Here is an 18,196-nt window from a genome sequence, read left to right as displayed (position 1 = left end):
CTTCTCACCCAGGAGAGAGGAGGAAGGAGCCACAGTGAGTCTCACTCATTTTTTTCAGCCAAAGTGTATTTACTGATTACCTTCTAGATAATGACCCTGGACCAGCCATAGGTACACATAGAGACACACATGTAGCCAAGTGGGGTCTGCATCAGGTGATGAGGCTTCTGGCCACATACTACCTCCTCATCGTTGATTGTCTGGTCACTGTCATTTGTGAGATTTTAAACTATCATTAATATCCAAACAGCCCTGAAAGGCACTTAAAAGATTTTTCTGTTACTAATCAATTATGTGATTAGTCCTTACTAATACTATTGGTTATTATTAATATTTTATATCATTAATCATAAAAGCAGTCAAAGATTTTATTGGTTGATATTAATTGCTAATAAGTTAGTAAACTAATTCATAACCCATGGGACTTTGCAGGACTCATAAAACTGGTTTCCAAACCATTCTGTGGTGGTTGGCAGGTCACTCCCTTGGTTACTTTAAAACGAGAGGGTCTGTTTGGATGGAAGTTAGTGGTTCACAGTTTTAGAGGACACCATCCCCTTTATAGGAAGTCACCAATTTGAAAATGTGATGCCAGCAATGAAGCCCAGAAAATGCACATACTCCCACAATTTTGTACATAATTCGGGGGTTTATCACCCCTTGAACTTCAAAGGGAGGATGAGGTCAGGATAAAAGGCATCCAGTCCAAAAAAAAAGGGTCATCTGATCCAAATCTAAAACAGTTTGGGCTGTTGCTACTTTGGACTTTTCTGGGCTTGGGAAAAGAAAACGAAATTCCATTTCACCCTCTGTTTTCATTCAGTTCCCTTCTGAAGAGCCTGCCCCAAGTTTTTCTTCTTTTAAGTTTTTCTTTCTTGACAACAGATGCAATCAACTAAAATAAAACAGGTGTTGTTATCAATTTGCCTTTTTTATTTTTCTCCCAAATTCATCTTCTCCATAAAATTCTTCCAAATGCCAGTGTTTTCACCAGTGCCTAACACGTATTCAACACTCAGCAGATGTTTACCGAATATTCACGTGAATGAATGAGTGAATAAATGAACATTCCAAAAGGTTTGCCCTCTCCCCAGAAATAGTTACATGCTCACATGTGCATTACGCAAATGGATTACGTCTGTATGCCTCAGAGATTTGGGTGGAAGAAGGGATTACCTCTGAATGTGGGGGAACCACAGTTTTGAAATGCCTGAGAATATTCTACTTGACTTGAAGCCTTGTTAATCAATCAGGGTATATTCAACAATTAATAGTTCCTTCAAGGGAGAATAATGAAATCATTTTCCTATAGGACTATTGGCTCCCAGGAAGAAAACTAAATTATGGACCATGCAGACACATAATGGAAAAATTAAGAGTCACATAAAAGTTTGAAAATTAGTGATTGCTATATATGATAGCAAAAAAATGGTAATTATCATTATTCAGACACAAGCACTGCACTATGAAGCACTTGATATACATGCTCTCATTTCTTCCTCTTCTTGCCCATTTCACAGAGAAGGACATTGGATCCAAGAGGTTAAAGCATTTCTCAAGGTCACATAGCTTGCAATTTCAAATGCAGGACTCAGACCCACTTTTTTTTTCTTTTCACTTCTTTCTTTACGCAGTCCTGTCTCAGGCAATACAATATAGGACAATACAATAGGGAGCCTGAGATAAAGCATAAAAGGAGCTTTGTAAACTGTAAAATGTAACTGAAATTCGAGTTACTGCTATCACCTTATTATATATTATAAAAGAAATAATGGTCTACGGGAAAACAGGACACTAAATAGAATGCCTGCACGGATCCGAACTGGTAAAAATGGATGTTCGACAAGGATCGAAAATCAATTCAGAGTGATGTAAATAGCTTACCATTCATGGGGTTTATCTTTGTTCAGATAAGTTATTAAAGTACATACTGTTTAGAAAACAGAATTACAGGGTGAAGAGAAGTTTCCAAGGGATGATCTACATCTCTGGGGCTTTCAAAAATGTATTTAAAAAAAATAAAATCTGCTGTTGGATTCTGTGCCAACACAAACATTACCTAGCCACCCACTGTTCAATCAACACATTCAGAAAAGAAACAAGATGACAGACAGCACGCACTGAAAATGTTGTTCAAAAAAAAATCAAAAACACAACTGTCACAGGTCTTTATTTTTAGAGACCCCGGGTATGAGCTGGAGGCCATCAAATGGTGGATGGGACTCTGGTGCTCAGATCTGAGCATCCCGCCCTAATGCTGCAGACCTTGGGGACAGGTGATACACGAAGGACCTGGTCAGGAGTTAGATTCTTTAGGATAGAGCACGGGGCGTTCATTATCAAGTTCAGAAGCTTGAGAGATAACAGGGTGTGATACAGGGTAGTGATCTTGAAACCTGGGAACGACGGTCTTAACACTGCCTCACAGGTCAACTGAGTCCTACCCTGTTCTCAGACAGGAGAATGGCAGTGATTCCCAGCCTGCTAAGTAAGCTCCCTGCTCTCGTGGGCAGGCAAGGATTGCTGCAAAGCCAGCCCGCCAGCAGACAGATAGACTCTGCCTTGTCAGTTCACCCCTTGTTGCTGAATCACTGTTCCAATCTCTGGGCCCAATTAGTCTGCCTCCGGACAGCCACTCAAATCAATAAGAGTCACTGGCCGTGCATCGAGAAGTAGAGTTGCCCCAACTATTAAAGGGACAATATCAGGTGATGATGACAAAGCTGAAAACACCCTTGGCTGTGCCTTTCTCTTTTGTGCAAAGTCACTGACACCATCAGGTTCATTCCATTTACTGAGAGTCGGTCTCTTGATTCTCTAGCACCAGTCAGCACTCTCCCCGGGACTGTCTCCTTCCCCAGGAGAAGGCCCAGGTTCACAGGAGACATAAAACACCAGGTTGGCACATGCCACTGGGTGCCAACCCACAAGCCTTTTATTTCCCCCATCTTCCTGGCCAAAAGAACCTCAACTCTGTGCACATTTCATGTCCTTCAAGGAAGGCAGACCTTAGCCTGAGAAGGTGAATCACAATTGGTCTGAAGCAGCCAAAGTGGTCCCAATCCTCTTGCCAAGACTGCTTCAGGCTTGGGCGAGTAGGCCTGCCTCTGGCCAATGAGAACTGAAAGAAATTCTACTGGAGGCCTATTCTTTAATACGAGGGAAGACACTTGTAATAGCAGGAACCCTGCAGCTGTTTGGGGGCCAAGAGGAGCAGTACCTTAGAAGGACAAGCAGGAAGACATAAAGAACTTAGGTCCTGAGAAACCACAATGAAGTACTGGGCCCTTCAGGGTCAACCCTGAAACAGTTGACCCTACTTGTAGATGTCTTGAAATGTGAGATAATATAGGTTACTATTATTTATATCACTGTTAGTTGGATCTCCTGACACATGCAGCTAAAAGATCCTAACTGATGCAGCCAGTAGTCCCCACCTCCTTATTCTCAAAAGTCTCACTCTTGTAAGCCCCTATCCTTACAGCAGATATGTGTTTGGATTTATAAGCCCACTTCGTAAACCGCAAATATCCAGAAATTAAGCCTATGAGCCACTCTCCCCTTATAATGAACTACTTTATCCAAATTTTCTTCCTCTCAAGACAAGGCTGTGACCAATCACAGGGCTGAAGAAGAGATAGAGACAATAGTGGGCAGTGGGAGAGAAGTCTGAGGACACACAACACTTGGAATTAGCAAGAAAAGAAGCACCAGAAGGCTCTGCAGAAAAGTGGCTTTGTCTCCCCTCTATCTCCAAGTTTCTGGCAGGTATGACAGTCCTAACACCTCTCAGAAATCATTCTTTTCCACCAAGCACACTCAAACACATATCATCCCTAAAATCAAGGCACCATGTAGGTCTGGGTTTAATTTAGGTCTGGAAAAAAAAGTCATACTCATTTCAGATATAAAACAAAATGAGCTTTCCAGTTGGCACTTCTTAGTTGTAAGCCAGAGAAGGGTGACTAAGTTAAGACTTTTCCCACCAGAGGCCAAGCGCAGTGAGAAGGCAGTACCACTCTGTGCTGCTGCTACTGCTACTGCTGCTGCTGCTGACGGTCCACGGAAGACCTCAGGCCTCATTTCCAGCTTCTCTCTTGCAGGTGGTGAGTGTGCGTCTCCGGTCCGCCTTGAGATCCCAGCCCCAGCCACTGCAAGGGAGCCGTCACTCTGTACTTGGTACATGGCCACAAGGCTGGTAATTTCAAGAAAAGCATCTGATGCTTATCTCAGGGAGGAAGATGTCAAATCTTCATCACCGCTATTGCTGCTGTTGACCTTACGGCCACCGTTACTTCGGGAGGGGCGAGGCTCTGGGCATAGGAGAGATGTCAGCTATCCTCCCAGCCCCCACGGGCCCTGTTGGTACCACCAGGCAGAGACAGGTTCCAGCCCAACGCAGGTGTGGCCACAGGGTCCCAGGAACACCCAGGGACCCTCCAAGACTGGCAGTGCGCTTCCATCTGTGGCTGCTCCATACCACGGACTGATGTTTCAGAAAACCCAGGTTTCCAGCTGGATGCCCGGTGCCACTGAGCACCCCCACCCCCGGGTCCTGGTCAGCTCCCTTCTCCACCGCATCCGGCAGGACGCCAAACCTTCATCCCCCTCAAGCCTCCATGCCACCTCCTACCCCCTCCTTCTCAGCAGATGGTCTTACCTCCCACTTCAGAGGAAAAAATAGACGCTATCAGGCTGGTACAACTCAGCTGCCCACTGTCCCCGCCTTCCCCCTCTGCCCCACTCACTCATCTGGACCCAGCCTCAAGAACAAAGCTCTGGCCCCAGAACAAAGGCTGCCAAAGCCTCCTGCTTCCACCTATGTCCTTGGGGCCCAGTCCCTCCAGGCGTCTCCCACACCAGCTCTACCACTAAGTCCCCAACTCCGCTGCCCCTTCCCCATCAGCGACAGCCTCCACGAGACCCCTACCTAATCCTGTGCTTAGATCTAACCACTACCCTCACTGTCCCCCACCATCCAAGGCCAAACATGGAAAGGGTAGTCTCCATTAACCGTCTCCGCTTCCTGGGCCCTCAACTCTCTTTCACCCCCCACTCACCCCATCGTCCCTGTTCTTCCCAAAAAACTCTAAGTCACCAAATCCAATATACTCTTTTCAGGGCTTTACTAATTTACATTCCACTTGGCAATATCAATTAATTCTGACAGACTCTGTTTTCCAAAACGAATGCAACAGTGTCTCCCACTCTAATGCTCTTCTGGAATCATGCCAGTCCCCCATCAAGAGGCAGAGTCTATTTCACTGCCCCTTAAGCCTAGGGTCAGTCTAGTCAAGGCTATGGTTTTTCCAGTAGTCATGTATGGATGGGAGAAGGCAATGGCACCCCACTCCAGTACTCTTGCCTGGAAAATCCCATGGACGGAGGAGCCTGGTAGGCTGCAGTCCATGGGGTCACTAAGAGTCAGACACGACTGAGCAACTTCACTTTCACTTTCCACTTTCATGCATTGGAGAAGGAAATGGCAACCCACTTCAGTGTTCTTGCCTGGAGAATCCCAGGGACGGGGGAGCCTGGTGGGCTGCTGCCTATGGGGTCGCACAGAGTCAGACACGACTGAAGCGACTTAGCAGCAGCAGCAGCATGTATGGATGTGAGAGTTGGACTATAAAGAAAGCTGAGTGCCGAAGAACTGATGCGTTTGAACTGTGGTGTTGGAGAAGACTCTTGAGAGTTCCTTGGACTGCAAGGAGATCCAACCAGCCCATCCTAAAGGAGATCAGTCCTGAGTGTTCATTGGAAAGACTGATGTTGAAGCTGAAACTCCAATACTTTGGCCACCTGATGTGAAGAGCTGACTCATTTGAAAAGACCCTGAGGCTGGGAAAGATTGAGGGCAGGAGGAGAAGGGGACAACAGAGGATGAGATGCTTGGATGGCATCACTGACTCAATGGATGTGGGTTTGGGTAAGACTCCGGGAGTTGGTGATGGACAGGGAGGCCTGGCGTGCTGCAGTCCATGGGGTTGCAAAGAGTCAGACATGACTGAGTGACTGAACTGAACTAGGCCTAGGGGGCCGCTGTGACTCTCGCTGTTACCAATAAAGGAAGGAAGAAGTAATCTACGTGACTGCCACACCCAGGTCATGAAACCATGATGAACTTTCAGTCTTATTCTCTTGGGATGCTTACTCTTAGAACCCAGCCACCAGGCTGTGAGGAAGCCCATGCAGCCTTGGAGAGGCCTCCATGGAGAAGACGTGAGGCCCTGACCCACAGCTCCAGCTGGGATCCCAGCCAACAGCCAGAACCCACTTGCCAGCTGTGTGAGTGCATCCTCCGGCTCCCCACCTGGAACCACACAGAACTGAGATGAGTCCAGACTGCAGTCAGGAGCACAGTACTCGACTGGGGTTTTAAGCCACTCCCTTTTGAGGTGGTTCAGTGTGCAGACTAGTGGTTGCATCAGTTAGGATGCTAGATAGTGGACAGAGCTCTCTTCTTGACATTGTCTTCACTGAATGCAGATGCTCAGTTCTGGTTCTCCTCTAATCCCTCTGACCACTTCTCCCTAGTTCCCTTGGAACTCATCCTCCTGGGCACAGTCACCAAACGACGATGTTCCTCACGGTTCTGCCTCTGCCCTCTCCCTTTTGTTTTAGTCTATGTAGCTTTTCTAAGTGATCTCAACTACTCCCCAGGATCCAGCTCCCATGAGTCTCCTTGCTGATAAATCCAGAAACCTGTATTCCCAGCCTGAATTATAGACGGGCTTCCCAGGTGGTTCAGTGCTGAAGAATTCGCCTGCCAAGCAGGAGATGTGGGTTTGGGAAGATTCTCGAGAAGAACTTCCTAGGTTGGGAAGATCCCCTAGAGAAGGAAATGGCAACCCACTCCAGGATTCTTGCCTGGGAAATCCCATGGACAGAGGAGCCTGGTGGGCTATATAGTTCGTGGGGTCGCAAATAGTCCGACATGACTTTAGCGACTAAACAACAAGAGAGACTCGGATAGCAATGTCTTATGGTACATGGTTGCTCCGTCACCCACTCCGTTTGTTCTGACATCCATGCCACCCCCTTACCTCATAAGAAAGTACATTCCCCAGGCTCCCTTGCCAACCAGCTTCCAACTAGCTTTGGTGGAATACAGGGGGACAGGAAGAGGTGAAACACCCACCACCTCAAACAGCATCTGTGGCTCCAATACCATGTGACAGACCCTATGTCCATGACCCACTCCCCTAAGGTGGCCCCAGCACCTGGGATCCAGGGAACCACCTCTTCTTGTCCCTCCGCTGCAAGGGTGGCGGTGGCTCCCTGCAGTGGGTGACCACCTCACCATCCCATTTGGCTTCTCAACAATTCCGTCCCCGGTGAACTCCATGTTCTGTTTTAAACTCCCTCTGAAATGCCTAGAACAAGTTCTTTTTCCCCAGCTGAACCCAGACTGATACACATGGTTAAAGGCCCCCAAGTTTAATCACGAAAGCCAGAAATGTACGATTTGTTTTCATTCTCATCCATACCGGTATCTTCCCTCAACCCATGTACACAAAGCTGGTCACAAAGTCCTGATGCTCCCGCCCCGTGAATCCATGCCTCTCCTCCACCCCCAGGCCGCTGCCTTGGTTCACACCACTGCCCTCTCACAGCAGTGCAGCAGCTCCTCAGTTAGTCTCCCTGGCTACAGTCTTTCTGCCTCCCCAAACATCCTCCAGACTGTTAACACCCTTTTATTTCTAAGGCACGTCTGATCACGATGTTTCCCTGATTAAAATTCTCAAATGGTTCCCCACTGACTGCAGGAGAAAATCAGATCTGCTTGGTTCCCCAGTAAATACGTACTTACTATGTACTCCACCCTGAATCCGAGCCTGGAACCCAAGGACCTCCATGTTCCATTCTGCCTACCTTTCCAGCCTCGCCTGCACACACGCCCAGCTCAAACCGTCTGAACCAGCTGACGCTCTCCACACGCACCCTGCTCCCCTAAGACTCGAGACATTTGTCTGGGTCACCCTTCCGCTGTCCAGCGGTCTCGTGGGTGCCTCGCCGAAGCCCCTCTGACGCCCCCATCAGTCCAGGCTCCACGGCACCTTGCCAACACCCCTTAGATAGAGCTCACTGTCGAGGACTGTTTGTGTTCAGGCCTCCACTAAACAGGGGGCTCTCCGAGGATGAAGAGGCAGGTCACTCCCTCGTGTGTCCTATGCACCTGTCAGGTTTAGTCAAAGAGCTGAAAGACTAAACTAAGTGTCCAAAGTGAGGACAGGGAACCAAGAAAAGGGAGAGGAAGGAGGGGAACATGCTGGCAGGGTCAGCAGACTGCGGACCTCCGCTGGGCCTGCTGGCTATGGCCCAAGCCCTGGCCATTCACCCTTTCCCCTTGCTCGAGGCAGGGAGCTAGAAAAGTCCAGAAGCACAGGGTCCACTAGAGCTGTCTCAGGGCCACTTTAGGGCATGCGCGTTTGCTCATTCAGAACAAATACCAGAGAAGCAAATGAGCGATCTGCATAAACATTTCTATGTGATCTTCGAGTCATGTTCAAACTTCTTGGCTGACCACATGCTCCCTTTTGTTATAACTGACCAGATTAGAATGTAGCTTTTTCCATCCCCAAGGAAATCACCTATTTGGGTCACCTCATTTCTACAACATTCCCCCCCTCCACGAGGTCTCCCCAGCAGTTGCCCACATGTTCTGAGACCATCCGCAGACAATTCCCAGGAATGAATCAAAAATCGGCCAACCCAGCCATGGGTCCCTGGGTCTCAGTGCTATCATGACACCTTTGTGATCTCAAGCTCTCCTCTTGCTCTGCGAATCAGAGGCCCACACTCTACCCCATAGGCCTTCCACTAGTTTCACTGGGACTGCCCAGAACCCAGGGAAATAAAGAATGAGGATGAAGGGAGGGGAGGAAGAAGGCTCTCACCTCCATCAGAAGAATGTCCTTCGAGCTCTGAGCCTGCACCTTTGGGTGTTGGACCTTCACGGCCACCGTCCGCCCATCACGCAGCACAGCCTTGTGGACCTGGGCCAGGGAGGCCGCTCCCAGAGGGGTGTCGTCAAAGCTCAGGAACAAATCATGAATCTGTCAAGAGAGGAGAAGAGAGGACAGGGCAATTACGAGGACTCAACTCACTTAGAGGGGCCAGGGGAGGATGCGCCAGGGCCACCGCTGGCGGTGGCGAACGCCTCCATGACAGACTTCTCTCTCAGCTGCTTTGCCTGGGTCCTTTGCAGCCATGGAAATTCACACACACCTGTCCTCACTCAGGAAGTGAGACAGAAAACACATGCGGAGGACGTGACTCACCTTGTGTTTGGGAACCCAGCGCAACTCCACTTAAAGTCAAAAAAGTGCCATCTAGAATGTCCAAGATTATGCATCACCCATCCATTTAATTACCTACCATTGTACCTCCAGGGGCTTCCCTGGTGGCTCGGATGGTAAAGAATCTGCCTACGAGGCAGGAGACCCAGGTTCAATCCCTGGGACAGGAAGATCCCTTGGAGGAGGGACTGGCCACCCATCCCAGTATTCTTGCCTGGAGAATGCCACAGACAGAGGAGCCTGGCAGACAACCGTCCATGGAGTTGCAAAGAGTCGGACATGACTGACTAAGCGATGAACACTTGTACCACGTGTGCCTCCAAGGCTCTCACAGAAGGATACGCCCCCAAAGTTAACAGAACCTGGGCCCAGGGCAGCTCAAGACAGGGCACCAGATGGAAGATGTTTCAACCCTGCCATCTTGGAAAGCTCAAGGACGCATGGGCTGGAGGCTCCAAACCCAGCAACGACCACTCGTTGCTGCCTGAGCCTTGACGTGTGCCCCCAAGTCCACTCCTGACCCAGCCCCCTGGCAGAGCTCCCAGGGCTGCAGACCAGAGCCCAGCTTTCAGTCTTCACGGGTGATGCCGTGCCAGGCGTCCTGGACAGATCCCCGTCCTCTGTGCCTCACTTGCTCTACGAATCGGACCGTGTACCCCGTGCTCTTTCATCTCTTCTTCCCTTCTACCTTCCCCCTGCTTTCCTCTTAGAAATGCCATCCCAGTTCTCCTGAAGGAAAAGGTCTGATGTGAATGGTATCAGCTAAACGGTCCAGAGGGCAATACTCTACCAGATGGGAAGGAGGGCCCCAAAAGCCTCTTGCAGAATCTCCCCAGGGCGGAAATCCTCGTCCCCTCCATTTCTTGAGTTCCCTGGATAGACTCACAATTCTGGAAAAGCCAGACATTCACACGCACACATACACACACGCCTGTGGGCACGTCTCATACACCTCCCCTCCTCCTCACACCAGGCTCTCATGCCGAGGTCAGCGCAGCCCCCGGCCCCCGCTGCTTCGCTTTGTCCCCCTTCTGCAGTGGTCACTCCACGCTGCCCCCCAGCCCCTCGCCTCTCCTTGGACTTCGGACGTTCACAGGACCCAGGGCCACCCCCACCCCGTCCCTTTGTTTGCTAGGCCGCACCATCACTCCGCTAATCTCCTCTCATAAATCACTCCCTCCAGTCCTGTCATCATTTTTGGAGCTTTCACTGACTCCATGCCATTTATCAATATCCTGCAGGGGCCAAAGGTCCAGGCAAACGCGGGGGGGGCCTCCCCTGTTCTGTCATGGGCACTGCGTCCAGACTGGCTTCCCGTCCCCCTCCTTCCTCACTTTGTACCCCTCCTTACTGCCCCCTTCCCCAACCATGCAATCTGTCTTTTTCCCTCCCTTGTGAGTTCTGGGCTCCCTGAGGGCCAGCTCCTTCCCACACCGTCACCCTGAATCACCCGGGGTCTCTCCACACAAGAACCCTTTATCCTGGGCCTGGGCGTAGACTAAGAACGACGGGACCACCCACCCGTCATAGCGCATTAGAACACCAGCTCCAAACAGGCAGCGATTGTTTTTCTGTTTTGTTCGCTGCTGACTTCCTTGCACTTAGAACAGGACCGTAACTAGTCAGTGCTAAACTAATATTTGTTGAAGGATCGAATCCACTATTCTCTCTATTGGAGAGGGGTTGAATCAACTCCTTCCTCCTTTCGACATGGCTGGTCCACCCTGCTCCCACACCCCTCCTATTCCCAAGGCCTCACGTGTAGTAGGATTTACCTGGGGGCACCCCACCTCTTACTCCAGGGTGGGGGTGAGACCCTGGCCTGCTGAGTCAGAACCCCGCGGACCTCGGGCCATCTTGATTAGATCAAAGACGGGCACATGACCCGACTGGTCCAATCAGACCCAACTGTTCTGTTTGACCTGAGGAAGGGCTTTTCTTTCTTGCTGTTCAACCTGAAGCTGAAAGCTGAACTTGAAGCCTGGAGCTACCAGGGGTCACACAGTAGAAACAAAGAGAGGAGTTGAGCCACGAAAAAGTGAATCCCGGTCACACTGGTCCTAGCCACGCCTCGGTGCCCATCCCATAATATATATATATATATATATATATATATATATTTTTTTTTTTTTTTTTTTTGCTGAAGGCAGTGTGAGTTGCTTTCTGTCACACACAACTAAAGAGGTTCTGACTGACGCAGTGTGCATTCAGGCACCAGCTGGAACAGATGAAAGAAAACTGGGCACGGTGCCCGGTGCCCCCCAAGAGGCTCAGCACGTGTGAGTTCCATCCCTTCCCCACCCTCTTGCTGGGACTGAGATCCAGAAACAGAAGGGAGGTGGAATTTCAGCAACGTTCCCGTCCGTTACATAACGGCAACCACACCACTTCTAGGAAACCCTCTGGTAATTGCTGAAGGAGCACCAAGGAGAAGGCTTTTCTGGAAAAATAGCTGTGAAATCAGACCCTCACTTCTGGCAGCTACAGGGCCAATCTCCCCACTGCAAAGAGGTCTTGAGGGTCATCGGAGCCTATCCCCACCCCAGGCCTCCGCCTGGCTCCCTGGGCACATTTTGCTCATCCTCTGAGAAGGACAGCCAGTCTTCGAATCCGTGTCATTGCGGGGACGTTGCAGAGTCACTGCAACCGAAGAGTGACATGGCATCACTAGGGCTGTGCGTCCAGAAGAGCTGCCAGGAGGGCGGGCGGGGGTGGGGGAGGGGGGACCGGCCAGGGCAAGCATAGCCCAGCCTCCGGGTAACATAGGCCCAGGGAATGGGGAGGGGGCCTTTTATAATCCCCTGCTCCCGCCAGGGGCTGGGTCAGGGGCGGTCCCAGGACCACCCAAGCCCAGGTGCCAATTCGGCACCCTGAACAAGGCCGAGCTGTGAGGACTTGCCCAAATCCCCCATTTGACTAGTGGAAGCAAAGAGAGGCGAAGGAAGTGAGGGTGCACCGGTCACTGGGCACAGGGAACCTGCTGGACAGATAGCCCACCCCACCCCACCCCTGCCCCCCACCACCTCCCGGAGCCCCTGGAGCCATCCTTCTCCCCTCTATCAGTAAGCAAATCACACACCCACACCCCACTGTGCTTACACACACACACACATACACACATTAATTGATTGCTAGTGAATGTTCCTAGCTGGCTTATAAAAAAAGGTAATTAAAGATTGGTGCTACAGCCTGTAATTAAATATGAATAAAGTATCTCTAAATGGAACCTTGATTCAAAGTGTTCGCTGAAAGTACTTTATGCTGATAGAGAATAAGGAAAAATAGACCCTGTCCCAAAAGCAGAATTGTACCCCCCATGCAGCTGAAACAAACGCCACCCATCTCCAATGAGGCCTCATCCCCCCAGCCCTTTCAGCAGAAAACCATTAGCAGAAACAAACTGCAGCATTTGCAGCAATTAGATTCAAGCAGGGCCCTCAGCTGCCTCCAGTCACTCGCAGGAACCTGTCTCCCTTTCTAAGGCTTCCTTTCCCTGTGTTCTCATTTCTTCCCCTCTGGGTCTGGCGGCAAAATCAATTAAGTAAAACAACTACATTTTAAAATGACTAGTTATGTGCTTTTTAATTACTGTCAGCCCATGATTCAAATATATCGATGTCCCTGTCTGGAAAAAGAAAAATAATCAGAAGGAAAGTTGCTCTAGTTTTGTATGATGTGTGTGTGTGTGTGTGTGTGTGTGTGTTGGGGAGTTTATAAACATCAGAAGGGCGTGTGTGTGTGTGTGTGTGTGTGTGTGTTGGGGAGTTTATGGACATCAGAAAGGCCAGAAGAAACATGTCACCCCTAGGGGTTTAGCTGACCAGGGGCTCAGGTTAAGACTTTGTAACACGAATATGTGAGATGATGGGTGTTAACTAAATTTATTGCCATGATCATTTCACAATATATGTAAGTCAAACCATCACGCTGTACTAAGTTATGAGTATCAATTACATCTCAATAAAACTGGAAGGAAAAAGATGTCAGCAGACTGGCTTCCGCTGAGGTCCAGGAATTGAGAGAACACGTGACATAATACCCCAGTCCGGGGCAGAGTGACTCTCCAGAAAATCAGCCAGGAGGAGTCCCACGAAGCCAGGTTACCGGGCAGTGTTTCCAAAATGTCACACTGAGGAGCCAAGCGCTGGCCAGGTCCTCATTCAGCCCAAAATTAGGAGGCAGGAAGTCGGGATCTTTGGAGAAGCCTCAATAATGATCCCTGGGGAGAGTTCCACTTGGGTCTCTCGGCCAGCCCCACCAGAGCCTACAGCCAGGCAGTCTCGTGAGGACTGGTGCATCAGTCACAGGGTGGGGAATGTCCCAGATTTTCCAGGATGGTCCAATAGCAAATATCCTCTCCTGCTGCCCCCATACTCATTCACCTCAGACCTCTTCTGGACTCAGAAACGACATCCCCATATGATAAAGCTAACAAACCGAACAGACCCTGAACTGGCCAGCTCTAGAAAGAAGCAAATCCAGGCCTTGATGCTGGGGCCAGGCAGTTCCCAGTGAGGAGCCAGGACGACTGCCCAGGGCACCTGAGCGGGTTACCATGGCATCAGCAGCAAACGACATCTGGCTCTCATGGTCTTGAGATGGCCCACCCCACACCTGGCTGGGTGCCAATAGCCTTTGGCTGCCGCCTGATGGGGAGAAGGACAAGTCCCCATGCTAATGAAGTGGCAGGAGTGAAGGGTACCCACCCCAGACTGAGGCAGACAGCAGAGATCTAGCTGTCTAGAACTGCAAAAACACTGTCCAAGCCTGCCTTGGATAGGAAATCCATTCCCCCATCTCAGCAGCATTCCCTAGGAGCCTGCCCCCAGAATCCCTACATCTCACAGTTGCCCCATCAACTGCTACCCCAGCTGCTGCAATTCCTGCCCCTTGAGTAGGGGCTGGACTTAATGGCCATCACTCCTAACAAAGAGCACGTAGACGAAAGGACACTGTCCAGTTTCCAAGACTGTCACCATGATGTCCTCCTTGCTTTCTCTCTTAGAATGCTTGCCTGGGGGAAAGCAAGCTGCCATGTCACGAGGTCCCTCAAGCACCCTGTGGAGAGGTCCACGTGGTAAGGAACCGAGGCCTCCTGCTGATCGCAGGCCATCTTGAAGGCAGCTCCTCCCTCCCCACTCAGGCCTTCCGATGCCTGCACCCCCGCTGACATCTTGACTAGAACCTCACGAAGAGACTGAGCCGAAGCCATCCAGTGAGTCACCCCCAAGTTCCTGACACGCAGAGACCTTAAGACATCAGATGCTTGTTGTTTTAAGGCACTAAGTTTAGGGGTAATTTGTTATGCAGCAGTAGCTGATTAATATACTCCAAGCACACCCTGCCAGACATCACTAATCAATCACAGCGTCACTCCTGCTGGGCCCAGATGATGCCTCAAAATCTCTCTCAACCCTGAGCTCCAGGCAGCCACTACCAACTGACCAGAGTTAGCATATGAGGTGAAACCAATCTGCCATTCCTTAGCCTAAGACAGAGGGTGAGACAGTTGGATGGCATCACCAACTCAGTGCGCACGAGCTGGAGCAAACTCTGGGAGATGGTGGAGGACAGGGAAGCCTGGTGAGCTGCAGTCCATGGAGTTGCAAAGAGCTGGACACGACTGAGCAGCTGAACAACAAGCCTAAGCCAATCAGTCAACAAATATATACATGACAGAAACCCCGGCAGGAGCACAGGCCAACAAAACAGGCAGTCCCGAGCCACGAGGAGACCCTGGTCCAGCAGAATGTCCTACTGGAAGAAGGCGACAGCCTCTGAAAAACACACCTGCATTCTAGCAGGACCTGCTGGAGAGGGTGCCCCCTGCCCAGTGCATCTCACCCAACCACAAGGGGCCTTCCGGCAAGGTAAGAAGAGGGGACCCCCAACATCACCATACAGGCCCTGGGGGGCCAGGGGAGAGGACAGGGCATCCAAGTGTCTCTCCCATCTCCCCACTCAACAGCTGCCCTGCCTCAAGGTGGGGGCACCCCCATCTCCAGCTGCCCACTGAGAACATTTATTATAATAAAAATCACATCAACAATAACAGCTCAAGGACACCCAGATCCTTTCATGGAAGCTGTGTTCCTTCTGGGGTTCTAAAAGATCCAAGCGTTGGTTCTGCAGAGCTGTTAGTTACTGCTACTGCCAAGCTGGGCCAACAGCAGAACTTGAGGCCCTTCTCGACAAGGGTCACCCCCAGAAATAACAAAACATCGTCCCTGTCGAAATTCTTGCAAGGAGGCTGGCACAACACTCAACTCTTACCAATTTGCTGAAGAGCCTCCAGGTACAGGGTAATCATGTATCGGGCTCTGCCAAGGGCATCACAGGTCAGACTAGCTTCTTTTCTCCCGCAGGATGGTGACAAGTAGCTGACAGAAAGAGAACCAAGAAGCCAGGAGCAGCCACACCCTAGGAGAGCCACGGTGTGTTCCCATGGGAATGCCCACCCGCTGGCCAGCTCAGTCAGATCCAATAGGCAGCAAGGCATAATGATTTCAATGCAAGCTCAGGGTCAAACTGTCCTGACTCAAATTCTGGCTCCAAGGTGCATCAGCTTGGGCAATGACATAACCCCTCGGTGCCTCAGCTTTCTCATCTGTAAAATGGGAATTTTGGTACCTACCTCACAGTATCGTATGAAACAACATACATAAAGAGTCTAGGATAGAGCCAAAGAAGACCCTCCAATACTTGTAACAGGAGTAGTGGGTATCCCATCTGATGCCTCCATGAAGAGGACACGGTCTAATGAAAAGGGCATTGGAACAAGGAGGCTGTCAGGTCAGCTCTATCAGCAAGTAAGAGCCACCATGCTCTTTTACCCAAAGACTCCTAACTGGTCTGCCCATTCGTGTTCCTTTCTCTGCCAAGCCCTCTTCCACATACAGCTCAGGTGAGTTTTCCAAACATAAGCTGATCATGTTATGTCTCCCTGCTTCCACCACGTCACCAGCTTCCCAGGGTCAAGATCCTTAGCACGACCCACAGGGTCTGACCTTGCCTACTTCTCCTGCCCCTTCTCCTCTTTCTGGCCCCCTCCAGCTCTCTCTGCCCTGAGCAGGTGGCCTCTTTTGATGACCAGCGCACTCCCTCCCTGCCCACTGCAGGGCCTTTGCACATGCCATCCTCTCCACCTAGAAGGAATGAATAGGAATTCCTCATCGAGGGAATTCCTACTCACCCTTCAAATCATAGCTCGACGGTCACCTCCACAGGGAAACCGCCTCGTGTACAATCTCAGAGCTCACTGCCCTCCTCAATAGCCATCACACAGTTGCCCTCTGCCTCAGTTTATATTTGCTGCATCTCCCTCTTCCCGTCCAGATGACACACTTCTGCTCCTGCTCAGCATTGCCACCAAGGCGCCTGGCACATAAATGGCAAATGAATGGAGGTGAGGTTTTAATGTCCTCATTCTCTTCCTGGCGAGGGGACTCCGGGCCTTCCAGCTGATCCGGGGCAGCTAAAGTGGCTACAGTTCCCTCAAGGTGGCTGGGCACCTCGAGCACTGCGGGTGGAGGGACTCTATGGAAATATTGTGATAATAATGATTAATAAAAAGCAGATAAACACCCAGTGTGCCTGGCCAGCCCCGGGAAGCCATCCATTAGATCTGTCATTCATTAGCGGTTGGAGGGAGGGTGCAGTCCAATCAGATCTCCTCAGTTTAAGCAAACCTTCTGTAAATTGTAGGCTGCAGGCGCTGACATTTGATAAATTATTCTTCATAATCCACCGTGGGCTGTCATAAATCTAATCTTTCAACGTTCCCCATCTTAATAACTTGTCCGGCCTCACAGGGTGACAGGTCTATGTCTCTGCCAGTGATAGAGATCTCTGGGGTAACGAGACCAGAGATCCCAGGCAGTGCAGTGTGACGTTGAGGACCACCACCCGCCCCCACTACAGCCAGGGCAGGTATCCCCTAGGTGATCAGGGCGCAGAGATGATGAGTTGTCTGGGGAGATGAGAAGTGTCTGGGCGGGGGTGGGGGTGTGTGGGGTGGGGTGGTTAGGGCTGTGCCGAGTGTTCACTCCCCATCACAGCGCCCAGACACAGGGGGTGCCAGGAACTCAGACCCGATATCCAGACAGGCTGAGCTCTACGCCCTCCGCTGCAAGCCTGCGCATGTGAGGACTCACCACTTCTTCCTCGAACTCCAGCTTGGTGGGAATAAGGGATGTCACAATATCTTTGCTCCGTGGGGGCTGGATGTTTAACCACGGGAAATCCCTTGTATTTGCATAAACTTTGCTGCTCTTATGTGATTCCCTACCCCCTCTTGAGGTTAGGCAGAGGAGATGCCACCGCCCCCACATAGCCCCTAAAGGTCACTCATTTCTTCATCCAACAAAGGCTCACCGAATGACTGCCATGTGCAGGGCCCCTGGGCGAGTCACTGGGGACCCAATGGGAAGAGTGAGTCCTAACTGCGCAAGGCCACCACCCTCTGCAGTCACTACTGGAACGTCAGGTCCAGTAGGGAGACAGGAGTTAATTACAAAGTCACAAAGAAAGGTAGACGAAGGGAGAGGGAGCTAGTGCCATAAGAGCCTGTGTTCAGGGGGTTAAACCTGGACTGGGAGAACTTCTTGGAGGAGGTGACAAAGAGCTGAGCTCTAAAGGATGCAGAGCCAGTTAATCAGCTGAAGAAAGGAAGCAAGAGCCTTCTAGGCAGCGGGGCAGCCTGTGTGAACCATGAATAAGGGGAGTATGTCGTGGCAACAGGAGACAGCCAGAGAGAGGAGGACCTGCAGCCCCCAACCACATGTGGCGGAAACAGCACGCAGTCCTGGCTGAGCCCAGCTACAGGAGCAGGGGTGAAGAATGCCAGCCACTGCCTGCTTTGGTAGCCCACAAGCAAAGAATGCTCTTCCACATTT

General features: G+C 50.6%; 1 protein-coding gene across 6 annotated transcripts in view; it reads right to left on the bottom strand.

Moving 5' to 3' along the window:
- Positions 1-18,196, bottom strand: part of ADCK1 (aarF domain containing kinase 1) — a 128,422-nt gene that overhangs the window by 33,290 nt on the left and 76,936 nt on the right. For 5 of the 6 annotated variants that reach the window (XM_081510581.1, XM_081510585.1, XM_081510582.1 and 2 more), the window contains one exon: positions 8,901-9,059. The exons of the other annotated variant lie outside the window; for it this stretch is intronic. In XM_081510581.1, coding sequence (XP_081366707.1) covers positions 8,901-9,059 — 159 coding nt within the window. The remainder of the gene's footprint in view (positions 1-8,900; positions 9,060-18,196) is intronic. 6 annotated transcript variants of the gene reach the window in all.

This window comes from Giraffa tippelskirchi, chromosome 7 (assembly GCF_054371585.1).
Source record: "Giraffa tippelskirchi isolate mGirTip1 chromosome 7, T2T-mGirTip1v1.2.pri, whole genome shotgun sequence".
Classification (NCBI taxonomy): domain Eukaryota; kingdom Metazoa; phylum Chordata; class Mammalia; order Artiodactyla; family Giraffidae; genus Giraffa; species Giraffa tippelskirchi.
This window is presented reverse-complemented; position numbering and strand designations above follow the sequence as displayed.